This window comes from Anopheles nili, chromosome 2 (assembly GCF_943737925.1).
Source record: "Anopheles nili chromosome 2, idAnoNiliSN_F5_01, whole genome shotgun sequence".
Classification (NCBI taxonomy): Eukaryota; Metazoa; Arthropoda; class Insecta; order Diptera; family Culicidae; genus Anopheles; species Anopheles nili.
Genome location: NC_071291.1, coordinates 9531371 through 9543524, shown reverse-complemented (window position 1 = coordinate 9543524; position 12154 = coordinate 9531371). Strand labels below are relative to the sequence as shown.

The 12154-nt window shown below is 47.5% G+C and overlaps 3 protein-coding genes across 3 annotated transcripts; 1 reads left to right on the top strand and 2 right to left on the bottom strand.

Moving 5' to 3' along the window:
- Positions 1-599: 599 nt before the first annotated feature.
- On the top strand, positions 600-2365 carry LOC128731461 (probable dolichyl pyrophosphate Glc1Man9GlcNAc2 alpha-1,3-glucosyltransferase). Its single transcript, XM_053824585.1, has 3 exons — positions 600-658; positions 721-1381; positions 1481-2365. Exons 1-3 carry the CDS (start codon positions 600-602, stop codon positions 2267-2269), a joined length of 1509 nt encoding a protein of 502 aa, XP_053680560.1. The 3' UTR covers positions 2270-2365.
- A 143-nt stretch (positions 2366-2508) lies between these two features.
- On the bottom strand, positions 2509-3135 carry LOC128731462 (probable insulin-like peptide 7). Its single transcript, XM_053824586.1, has one exon. The coding sequence runs from the start codon at positions 3133-3135 to the stop codon at positions 2653-2655; it is 483 nt and encodes a 160-aa protein (XP_053680561.1). The 3' UTR covers positions 2509-2652.
- A 1144-nt stretch (positions 3136-4279) lies between these two features.
- Positions 4280-9846, bottom strand: LOC128721955 (uncharacterized). The gene is made up of 6 exons (XM_053815765.1): positions 9731-9846; positions 9430-9655; positions 8669-9356; positions 8323-8589; positions 7047-7761; positions 4280-6914 (listed from the first exon to the last, which is right to left on the bottom strand). Exons 1-6 carry the CDS (start codon positions 9844-9846, stop codon positions 4280-4282), a joined length of 4647 nt encoding a protein of 1548 aa, XP_053671740.1.
- Positions 9847-12154: the final 2308 nt, after the last annotated feature.

The window sequence follows — 12154 nt, the reverse complement described above, 5'->3', positions numbered from 1 at the left end:
AATATAAATTGCTGATCGCATTTTATGTTTTAGTGCAAACTGATACGTAGCCGATCTTTAATCTAGAGCAGTATAATAATAATTTTAAAAAACCCTCCGTCGAAATGTTTTGGCTAAAAGCAAATGTTCCGTTTTGAAAAGATAACTTTGAATAGTTGTGTCAATGACTACAATTATTATGAAAGCCTGGCAGATTATAAAACTATTTTTTTTGTATTAAAATGAATGAGAGTTTCCATTAGCTTTTATTATAAAAATTGAAGGCATTGTTCAACCAACCACGTGTGCCACACAAAAAGGCAGGTCAAATGAAGCGTTTCTTGATTGTTTACGTTTTTCATCTAACGAAGCGTTAGTGATAATCAAGTATTGGGCTTACGCTCTTAAACGCAACACAATCAAAACAATTCCCGTGGCACGAAATACGTAAATTGAATCAAAATCATCAGTTTGTGCGGTGTGTATATATTTAAATTTGAACTAAATGAACAACTTAAAACTAAATCTAAATTAAGCTTATTATATATTATCCGTTTCTTAAACTACATCGCAATAGGGTAGCGAAGTCCGTTCCGTTACTTTAACATAACTGTAATGCAATGTTTTGGCACATATTTTTGCTCGTTTCTGGTGTAAAGCTTTTGTTCATACCGGCTTAGTAAGTAAAACAGCATAATCTTTGGTAGCACAAACATCATAAGCACATGCTCGCTTTTGCAGCCGTTCTACAGACTTTGAGGTACATCGAAATTGGCTTGCAATCACGCACAGCTTACCACTTTCGCGATGGTATTACGAAGCAACAAGCGAATGGACCCTCGACTATCCGCCTTTGTTCGCTTACTTCGAATGGTTGCTTTCCCTCGTGGCCAAATCGTTCGACCCACGGATGCTTGAAGTGAAGAACCTCAACTACGCCTCGGAACAGACGGTCATTTTCCAGCGATTTTCCGTCATTGTAGCGGACGTCATATACGCCCTCGGAGTTCGTCGCTGCCTGCGGGCAATGACCGCCAGTACTCCGAATGCTTCCCGTTCCGTCCTTATCGGTGGAGCGCTACTCCTTGGTAACGCCGGTTTGCTTATGGTGGATCACATCCACTTCCAGTACAATGGCTTTCTGTTCGGGGTTTTGCTGCTGAGCATTGGGGCACTGATGGAAAATCGGCCCCTTCAATCGGCCCTGCTGTTTGCCGTGCTGCTGAATCTGAAACACATCTTCATCTACGTGGTCCCGGTTTATGTCGTGTATTTGCTGCGTTTTTATTGTCTCCGTAATTCCACCGCCGGACAAGCGCTAATGAAATTAATCAAACTAGGCGCCGTCGTAACGGGCGTTTGTTTACTTTCATTCGGACCATTCTACGAACACATACCACAGGTAAGCCCCACCAAAGCCATTAATCGCACCCCGGTACTAATACGAATTTATTATCCCGCTTCATCAACATTTTGGCGGTTCCCTTTCCACCCTTGGTAGGTGCTTTCCAGATTGTTTCCCTTCAAACGCGGTCTCACGCATGCCTATTGGGCGCCTAACTTTTGGGCCTTGTACAACACCGCCGATAAAGCGCTGGCCGTAGCCCTCGGACGTCACGGCACATCCTCGAGCACGAGTGGATTGGTGCAAACGTTCGAACACACCGTTCTTCCGTCGGTTAGCCCCACGGTGACGTTCGTGCTCACCGGATTAGCGATGCTTCCCGTCGTCCTGAAGCTGTGGTCCTTCAAGGCGGCACTATCATCGCCCAATCTCTGTCGCTGCTTCGTACGGGCCATCGTCCTGTGTGGTTGTACATCGTTTCTCTTCGGCTGGCACGTACACGAGAAGGCCATCCTGATGGTGCTCATCCCACTTACGCTGCTGGCCATCGGCGATAAGAATGATGCCCGCTGGACCGTCTTTCTGGGCGTGGTAGCGCACTACTCCTTATTTCCGCTGTTGTTCAAACCGGAACTGACGCTCGTCAAACTTAGCTTGCACACCGTGTACACCGCGGTCAGTGTGCTGCTGTTGAAGCTTCTGCACCAGAAAGCGTTCTTCCGAACGGTGGAGTTCCTGTATCTGGCCGGGTTTCCTGTGCTGTGTGCGTACGAACATCTCGTCCACGATGCAATCGGCCTTGGCAAACGATTGCCATTTTTGCCGCTGCTATTGACGAGCGTATACTGTGCTGTAGGCGTAGTGTACTTTTGGCTCTGTTACCAAGTGTCCTTCCTGAGGACAACGGAAGGCAACGTGGCAGCGGAGATGAAAAAGACTAAGTAAATTAAGACTAAAGCAAGGAGGATTATCATGAAGTAGGGGAATCTATGTTTTCTTTCCTGCTTCATCAATGCAAAACTAAAGTGGATGTAAAATATCAAGGACCAGACCAGAAAAGGGGCCTTTGTTTGTTGATCCTTTCATTCCTGATTGTGTCCGATTGATTCACGTACTCGCACACACATACACACACATTCACAGCTACAGTTTTAGGTAGTACGTGTTCCTTTATTCCATAAGTACAATTACAAAAAGAAAACAGTATGCTGCCATATACAACCGATGCTGCGTGCGATGATCAAGAATACCGAGAATTAACCCCGTTCGACTCCACCTGCATGCATCCTGTCCGCCTTATTGCCCCGTCGTCCAAGGACTCCGCCACCTCACTTCTTACGCCGGTACTGGTTCAATCGTTTGTTCGAGGGACAGTACTCGGCGTACTCCTCCCAGGTGCATCCGGTTCTGGTGCAACATTCGGCCGTTATGGAACCACCCGATCGACGTTTTCCGGTGCGTCTAGTGCGCAGAAACGAGTACGCCTGCTCACGTTCGATCGCCCAAGGATACTGAATCAACGCATTGCCACCACCGTCCTCGACCGTGTTCCCGTCCGCATTGCCCCGTTTCACGACACCGTCGTTTCCGCTCCGTCTCGAAATCCGATAGATATCCTTCTCGCACGCCCAATACAGATGGCGGATCAGCTTCTCTCGGCAGCGCGAATGACTCTCCTGGTGCCACACCTTTTCCCAATCCGCCCGGGTGCGTTCGCTGAACGTTACCTCAAGGGCATCGTCCAGCCCACCGGACGCACTCACGGTTTCGGCAACCTCCAGCAGCACGCACAGCGCCAACGGTAACCACATTATGGTGCGTGTCCCGGCCAGCTTGAACCACGGCAAATGGTACTCTACTGGTATCACGCACCTTGGGGCTGCAGCCCTAACCAGCGCGAACCAATCCGTTCGCCATAAGAGCAACTGCACAACGAAGAAATGGCCGGTTTTTTTTTTTGGTTGGTATCCGCACACCCAGCGACTGTTCACCGACGAATGAGACCGTGCGCCGGCCGATGGGACACTTTTTATACTGCCCCCCGGGCCATTTTGATAGTCCTTGGCGGGGTAACGCCTTCGTCCTTTCCTCGATAACCCAACTCCAACGGTCGGTCCAATGACGACAATCTCGATTATCTACCACATGAGCGTTGACCGTTTGCTGTTGACTAATGTAATGACCATTCGCCAGCGTCCGGCCATCGGAGCAATCCGGTCGATCCTTCGGTGTCCACTCGTTGTGCAGCTGTTTCCGCTACCATCCGTCCGAGTCCATGCTTCCCAACTGCTTCTTCAGCGAACCACGTGGCAAACAATCAAGAGCAATATCGCAATACACCCACGCCGCCGGTCGACATTATGGCGTGACCTATGGCGGCACAAAGGTGCAAAAGGATGCGTTCGTAAGCCACGAGCGCTAATCGAAACGGTGCACATAAATTAGGAATCGGAGCTGGGGCGCCAATATCCGTGCATACGCACACAGTGACGGCCAGAAAATAGGAAATCGGGTGCTGCTGAATTGGAGGAAAAATTTTATGCTGGATGTTCTGAAGTTTTTAGGAAACAAAAATAAGTGCACTGTACATTTTACCGATTTTCTTTAACCTGGTTAAAGTAATTTTGATAAGAAAACACGCAATAGGTTAGCTTATTGATTGTGCGTTGGTTTTATTAGACTTTAAAATAAGTGAAACAAACATAGTGAGCCACGCTTTGCTTGCCCTCGAAGGAAAGCATCATAGCGAGCGTTGATTGAACCGCTGAATATGCGAAAGTTTTGTCCGTAACTGTCGCTTCCCGCAGGTAGTGTCTGTTAGTGGCGCGGAAGCCAAGGATTCCTCGGTACAACAAGAACACTCATCGCCACAAACGAACGTCTCCATCAGCTGGGACGAAAAACACATTTCATTAATTCACCTGCCGCCTCGATTGCCACCGTGGGACGCGCACGTCACTCGAGAGTGTTCGCTTTCACGCTCCAGTACATTAGTTCGTTTATGAGACGACTCAGTTTTGGCACATACACCGTACGCCAGGTGATGGCCGACGTCATCATGAAGTTGGCCTGCTCCTGGAAGTTCCCTGGCAGGATGGAGGAGTTTATCACAAGCAGATTCTGCAGCACGCCAGCCTGGACGCGGTCAGTGACCTTTCGAACCAAGCGGGAAAGTAACCGCTGTCGAGCCAGGTTTTCCGAGGCAGTTGCATCCGGATTCTCGGTGGAGAGAATTTGAACTACGGGCTCCAGAAATCGCTTAGAGTCAGCATGCATTAGCTTCAGCATCACCTCGTAAAGAGGAACTCCAGTGAGTGTTTTATCCTGTAGAATCTGCTTGAACGCGGGCAGCACGTCTTCGTTTGAACGTTTGATTTGGCAGTTGAAACGGTCCATCCAAGGCTCCAGTTCAGAAGCGTTTAGTGTGCGCAACTCTGACACCAGTTCATCTACGGTAGCTTGGCAACGCATTGGCGGAGAATCCGCATCCGTGCCTACTTGCCTAAGCAATATGCTGCGTATCGTCTGAGTTAGCAACTCGGTCACTTGCTCGATGCCTTGCAACCGGAAGTGTGATAACCTAAGCTTCCTGATGATTCCAAAAAATTCTTCGACAAAACCGATTGCTAACCGATGTTCCGAAAACACTGCCATCCGCAGATATTGAATGCTCCGGGATGCTATGGAATCCGAGCCTGACTCGGATTGGGATATATTGGCAAGTTGTCGCAACTCTTGGAACATTTCGAGCTCAAGGTGACCGACACGTACGAGCTCTAACGCATTATCTAGCAACACCGTTTGCACGAGCGCCGGTAGTGAGTAGAAGTTAGTCATGATGTTCCTCCAACCAGATTCATCGTACTGCACGCGATAGAATCCGATCTGGCGGGGGTTCACGATCAGCACATCCTCCTGGGTCATCTCGAGCTGAACAACCAGCTGCTGATCGCTTTCCTTCATCCAAAATGCGGGTTGATATTCGAACTTCGCACCGCTGCTGTTAGTGCGGTACGTAATTGGAATAAACCACCGGGAGTGGACGTCCGGTAGGGCTGGTTGTCTTTGCAAGCGTTTTTGCTGCAATCGCACGAAGGATGCATTAAGACGCTCAACTGATACCAGAGGATAACCGGGTTTGTCAGCCCAGCTGCGGAAGATTTGCTCCACAGTGGGCTGATCGGGTGTAATTCGCTCAAGCTCATCCGAGAAGCTGCTATATAAATCTTCCGGCTGAACGGCTCCGTAACGATGCGTCGAGAGGTACTGTGACACACCTCGCTTGAAAGCAACCTCCCCAATGGAGCAGTTAACCATGCGTATGATGGTTGCCGCCTTGCTGTATGTGATCGTGTTGAAGATCGTTTCCAGATGCACCGGATCGCCCGAAAGATCGTCCATCGTTAGTGGGTGAGTTGCTTTCACATCCTCCAGCAGAGCCCTTCGTGTGTGTCCCTGTATGTACGACTCCTCAAGTGGTACGAGATCGGGGTAAGCCTTGTTTCCCAGCACGATCTCGAAGTACGCCGCAAATCCCTCGCTGAGCCACAAGTACGACCACCACACCGGTCCGACTAGATTACCGAACAGCTGATGAGCGATCTCGTGGCTGATAGTGAGTAACGACGGAACGCGCTCCGCTTGGGGTCGGTCCATTTCGGTCAGCATCAGCAACTGTTCGTCAAGCGTAAAGAGACCCCAGCTTTCTAGGGCATTGGGCAGATGGGGTATGGCGACAAGATCTAACTTCGCTAGACCCAGGTTTTGCTCCGTGTACTGCTCCAAACTCGTAAGCAGGGTGGATGTCGCATTCAGGCTGAACTTCATTTGCTCCTGATCCTCCGGTGCCGCCAATATACCGATTTGCACTCCCGAAGGACTCTTGGTGTGCACACCCGTATAGTTCGCAATTAGGAACGACACGAGATAAGTAGGCATTGGAGCAGTACGCTCGAATAGTACCTCTTTCAGATCCCCCGGCAGTGGAGTAATTTTCTCAATCGGTGTATTCGAAGCCACCAGCAAGTCGGCACCGCTGACGATCGTTATCTGGAAGGTGGTTTTGAGGGCTGGTTCGTCGAAGCAGGGAAAAGCTAACCTCGCGTAACAGGGCTGAAAATGTGTCGTTGCTACTGGCAATGGCATCCTTTCGGGGTTGAATTTCAACGCGACGAAGAATCCTTTGCGCTCCTCACGAAGCGTGTTGTTAAAGGTGATCGTGAGCAAAAGCTCTGCATCATTCAGCTTGCTCAGTGTTCGATTAGTGCGAATGTGCAGCTGTTCATTCGCACGTGAGTCGGTATCCTGTATCCAGTGAGGTATAGTTTCACGGTCGGCATAACGCATCAACTGAATCCGGTTCAACGTGCTGCCGACGTTATGCAGCACCACCTGATCGGTATCGTGTACAATGGCTATGCGAATCGATACATTACCTCGGTACGTGTAATCGTCACGTCCGAATCCTTTAGCTTCTAAGTGTAGATCATAGTGCAGTGGAATAGTTGCGTTCAATAGCCGATCGTTCGCTCTTACCGCTGGGATAATGATCACCAGGTTCAACGAGCATAGCACTAACCAGAACATTACGCTAAAGAGTCGTGGCCTCAATCCTCGTAATAGTCGTAAATTGGTTTCTGATTTTGCATTCTACGCGCTCAAACTGAGATGGAACTTAATCTATCCTTACACTACCGCACAATGTTAAAAATGCACTTTTCACTGAGTAGAGAAATCGAAATCACTCTCATCGTTCACCGTGCTAAGCGTTGGTACATCCGATCCAGGATCAGCATCCGCAATTGGGGGCTTCTCTTGCTTTTCCTTCAACGCGTTGGAATCGCTGACGCCCGAAATATCGCCCGCCGGAACGTCTGATGTGGCTTTCGATGGAGCTGCTACTGATTCATCAGCTATTGCGATTGGTTCCGGCGGCACAGGATGCTGTACTGCCGTCTTATACTGCTCATCTGGTGCGGGGTAGTAATTCTGCTCGTTCGGATGATCCGCATAATAGTCTACTGTCTGTCTGACCTCCTGCATTTGTTCCACTGTTTGATCGCCCCGCAGGTCATGTTGCTGTTCCTGCTGAGGCTGTTGTTGGTCGTGAGTTTCTTCGGTGTAGTATTGTTGTTGTTGCTGTTGCGATTCCTCGCCATAGTACTGACCCTCGTAACCTTGCTGTTCTCCGTAATACGGCGTGCTTCCGTCGTACTGATATTGTTGGCCAAGGTACGAATCTTGCTGCTGATAAGCATTCGAAGTCTGATCGACACCTTCGGGGTATTGATATTGAGCCTGCTCAGGGATCACTCCTCCTTCAAGAAATTGTTCGCTTTGATACCCTGCCTGCTGGCCATCGGATTCAACGTACTGATAATCAGTCGACTGCTGACCATCGTTGTGTTGGGCAGGTTGATAATGAGCCGCCTGATATTCTACAGCATGACCATCTCCCTCAGTGTTATATTCTTGCTGGGATGAAGTCAGTTGTTGCTCTCCGGCGAGGTGCTCAGCATCGGTTGGTTCGTCTACAAAGTTTGATGCATTTGAATCTACAGGGATTGGTTCTGCCGAATTTTCGTATACGGCGTCCTGTATAGCATTTCCGACAACATGACTCTGTTCAAACTGTCCTTCGTCGTCAGGTTGGTTTGTTGGTTGGTGTTCACTAGGTGTTGCCTCATATGTCGATAAATATTGATCATCAGCCGCAATAGGCATGTTCTGGTCGCCTTCCGTTAGCGGAACGTCCGATTGATCGCGTACCATCGCCTTAGATCTCATAACCTGCCGTGCAGTATTCCAGTATTGGCTTCTAGTCTCAGGCTTTCCAGTTTGCTGGTCGTTAAAGCTTTGTGTACCATTTTCGTCGTTTATGACTTCTTGTTGGCTGTTATATGGGATGTTTTCAGCTTGAGCAACTGTAAACGGTAGCTCATGTTGAAGTTCTCCCAACATTTGTTCAACGAAATGTGTTTCAGGTGCGTTATCTTTACCGTCGCTTAAATGAGGCTGATGCTCAGTCTCATACAATTGAGTGGAATGTTCTCTGGCAGGATCACTTTGGGCGTTCTCTTCTGCAATCATTGCTACCGGACTAACATTTACTTTTTGCACGAGCGTCTCCAATTGTTTGGCTACGGTTTCATCGACTACTACACGTTCCGTTTGTTTTATATCAGCATCATCCTCCTCAACTTTATCTTTAGCTTTCTGCAGTGACTGGTGCTTCGCATTCTCCACGGCGTGCTGTTTATCGATTTCTACAATAAATAGAATATAAAAAACGAGAGTAAAAAACATCCAACGTCCTGCTATAATGGACCATTTGTTGGTTCTTACCAGTTTCATGAACAGGGTCCGGTTGCAGAGCATCATGCTCGTGACTTTGATCCTTCGTAGATTCATTCGGCACGGTTTGTTTGTTTTCCTCTTCCTGCAAAATGCTGAGTGTGTCCAGTTTATTCGATAGGTCAACCACGGGGTCCTCTTCGCTCAAACCGCCATCCTCCAAGTAAGCTCCACTCGATGCTTTCCCCTTATTTCCTTCCGAAGAAGGAGCAACGACGCTAATCGTTGGCATCGGTTCTTTTAGCACTTCACTGTCGATGTACCGTATAAAATCTTCATTCGACATTTCAAACTTCTTTGCACTAGTTCCTCCCACGAGTAGATGAGAAGAACCATCCCTTGCAGTGTGCTGTTCCAATGGAGCTCCACAGTCGTTCATCATTCTTGAGAAGGAACGTTCGTGATTCGTAGTGTATGATGAAACCGGTTGAACGTAAGGTTTCTGCTGTGCAGCGAGGTAGTTGCTCAGAGCCATCGGAGGTGGAATAGGATTAACGCTAGCCGTTTGCTGATGCGTTAGATCCGAAAGATACTGAACAAATTCAGATTTTGATGACGGTTGACCATGTGGCAGTGGCGTTGCCATGGCGGGAGACGCGGTTACCATGGGCGGATTGTAGACAGGATACGTCAAGGCAGGCGTTGACCACGTGCGCATGAGATACATTTCGTATTGCGTCTGCCGGCGAGACAGAGAAGTGACGGATTCATTATGACCATCCATCATCAGCATCAGCAACCCATTGACCTACCTTTAACATTTTCAATCGATCCGTTTTGGCTGCCAGCGATACCGCTTGTTGGTCGATTTTATTCAGCATCCGCAGGATGCTTTCGTTACGTTCGGCTCGCTGTCGTTCCGCCTCCTGGATACGTTTTTGCCGCTGTTTCATAGCCCGAACCGCGGTCCGTTCACATTCGGCTCTTTCGCGCATCAGCTCGGCAAACTGTCGCTCCAGATCCGCCCGTTGTCTTTCGCTAATGCGGAAGGCACGTTCTGGTTAGTAAACCAAAGGACCAGCATAACATACCGGTTGAAGGACCGCCACTTACCACTTCCGGATGCGGTTTTCCATCTCCTCGAACTCACGCCGATAGCCGGCACGTGGCGGTCGATCGGAGAGGAACATTGCTCCATCACCATCACCCACGAGGGTGCTAGGATACATGTTGCAGCCACCGAGCACTGTTGCTTTCGCTGCGGGGAACGGCAAGCCTAATGGCCAATCAATTGGAAGCAAACAGCTCACCGTTGGGGATTTCTTTTTGTATTTTTACCGAGCCCGTTCGTGGGAAGTAACGCTTTGCCAGCTAACGTCGAAGAAAGACACAACGAACCGTAAGAAATGGAACAAAAACTAAACAAAATCGATAGTGGAACCTGAGCCCTCAGCACCCTTCACAAACAAAGTCATAAACACGGGCCACAGCACGCTCGGTTTACTTTTCACGAATCGTTCGTCGAGGCAATGCACCTCGCATAGACGAACCAACCAATCGACGGTTGTGGAAGGTACCGGGCGGTAAGTAGTACATAAAATGCAAGAATTTATCCTTGAAAAATGATAATTTGAGCCGCGAAGGAAAGCACGGTTTGCGGCAAAAGGGTCGCAACACGCCACACGAACTTCAGCAGGACACGCACATGCAGGACACGCGCTGCTGGTACGACCACTGGGGTACAAGTTCACCGGACCGGAACCAGCGAGCAATGTCTGCAGGGGCGACCGGAATCATTTGCTGGCGGCAGGACAGTTACGCCAACCGTGACCCTATTTTATCGGCGTTAGGGTCCCACAGATGGTGGAAGGAAAAATCTATTTTCAGACGCGCTCAATTCTCAATTGTTTTCACATGCTTCCACGAAATCAATTGCTTCAATTTTTTTGTCAGCATTTCTTCAACACGAATAATATAACTTTAAGCAGCAAAATATATCAGATCTGAACTGTAATAAATATCTTAAATTCGAAAAAGAATCCTCGTGCAAAGGCTCCTCTTGAATGTACAGTAAATACTTACTAGTTGGAGTTTGTAATAGAATTTATTATTATTCTTATTCTTCGTATTTTTCTTATTATATTAATAGAAACACATCAAACTCCTCTCCAATGCACTATTTTGTCATCTTTAATAGAACTATAACCAAACTTTCACATTATCAGGATCCGGAATCGATGCGAACTGCTCCACTTCATCAACCGAAATGACACATATGCTCACTGAGGACCTTTTGCGTTCGAGTGGAAAATGCACCCTTTACCCAAAAGCGAGAGTCCTGGCCAGTTCCGATTGACTGTTTGGCTGAATGTCGTACCCTTGCATTCGACCCCACTCGGTCACGCACTGGTGGGGTAACCCACGGCAACAAATGAACCCACCGGCTTGTTTGTTAGATATCGGGAATTCGCCAGCCACCAGCCAACGACAACCGTGTCAACGTTCTATGCTAAGGGTCGTCTCTTATGTTTCTCACCCGCTTCTACAGTTGCGGGGTGTTTGGGTTTTCGGACATATTTCGCTGTCTGTGCCACATTGAGACAATGCCTTGTATCTATACGCTTGATTTTTGGTTTTATTTCATTTTTTTTTACCCAATCATCTTCTCCTCCAACGCTTTGTGTACTAGCTCAACACCAGCAACTTCCGTTCTAGGTGAGAATGCTATACAATTTCAATAATGTAGAACCTTTCGCAACAGGAGGAATTGCTTTTTTGTTCGGCTTAATTCTGCTTGCAGTTGAACATGCAATCGCATACTACATTTTACGTAAAAAGTAACACTTCTTTTTCTTTCCTAATTTGTAAAATATAGCCATTAATTTGATTACTTTCGTCGACGTCTTGGGCTCGACTTTATCCGCTTATTGTTGATACTTCGTTATGTGCATGCTATTCGATTCTTCGTTTTGCTACATAAAAACCAAAAGTTCTTCAGTCAATTTTTGTTGTTAGGAATCTTTGCTTTCGTTTATCCTATGTTTTTTTTAATCTTCATCCCGATCTGTATCTCTTCTACACCACATTGCCAACCAGCAATCGAGAGAGAAAAACATGAACCACCTGTATAGATTGCTCTTACGTGTTTGTCTGGGTTTATTATGTCTAACACTTTACACTTCAGATGCCACAAAATCTAAATCAATGGATAATGACCAACGTTTTCGCTACAATTTTAATTCCACAATATTAGCTATCTGCTAATCCGAAGTATCAGTGATGGTAGTGATGAATCCCTATAAAAGTTATACAGGCCTCCGATATAAACAAGCTCCTGAGTTACTTAATACTATGCCCATTTTTTCGAACTGCACTGCGCTCTCTTAGCAACAATAGCAAGCGGGATGCAGTATCAAAACACAAGAAGAAACGAAAACATTTTTCAAAACTGTTTTACAAACTATTATAAGAATCAAACACGAACAGGAAGCACTCACGATGTGTCTTCGGTAGCAGCACAAAAGAATTGATACTAGT

What these genes read in the sequence shown, in the direction of transcription:
- LOC128731461 (XM_053824585.1), top strand. Translation starts at nt 600, where the DNA reads ATGTTTTGGCACATATTTTTGCTCGTTTCTGGTGTAAAGCTTTTGTTC. An exon ending in CTTTTGTTCATACCGGCTTA is followed by an intron (nt 659 to 720) that starts GTAAGTAAAACA and finishes TCGCTTTTGCAG; the next exon opens with CCGTTCTACAGACTTTGAGG. An exon ending in TCTACGAACACATACCACAG is followed by an intron (nt 1,382 to 1,480) that starts GTAAGCCCCACC and finishes CACCCTTGGTAG; the next exon opens with GTGCTTTCCAGATTGTTTCC.
- LOC128731462 (XM_053824586.1), bottom strand. Translation starts at nt 3,135, where the DNA reads ATGTGGTTACCGTTGGCGCTGTGCGTGCTGCTGGAGGTTGCCGAAACC.
- LOC128721955 (XM_053815765.1), bottom strand. Translation starts at nt 9,846, where the DNA reads ATGTATCCTAGCACCCTCGTGGGTGATGGTGATGGAGCAATGTTCCTC. An exon ending in GAAAACCGCATCCGGAAGTG is followed by an intron (nt 9,656 to 9,730) that starts GTAAGTGGCGGT and finishes CTTCCGCATTAG; the next exon opens with CGAAAGACAACGGGCGGATC. An exon ending in TCAGCCTCATTTAAGCGACG is followed by an intron (nt 7,762 to 8,322) that starts GTAAAGATAACG and finishes GTCATGCTGTAG; the next exon opens with AATATCAGGCGGCTCATTAT.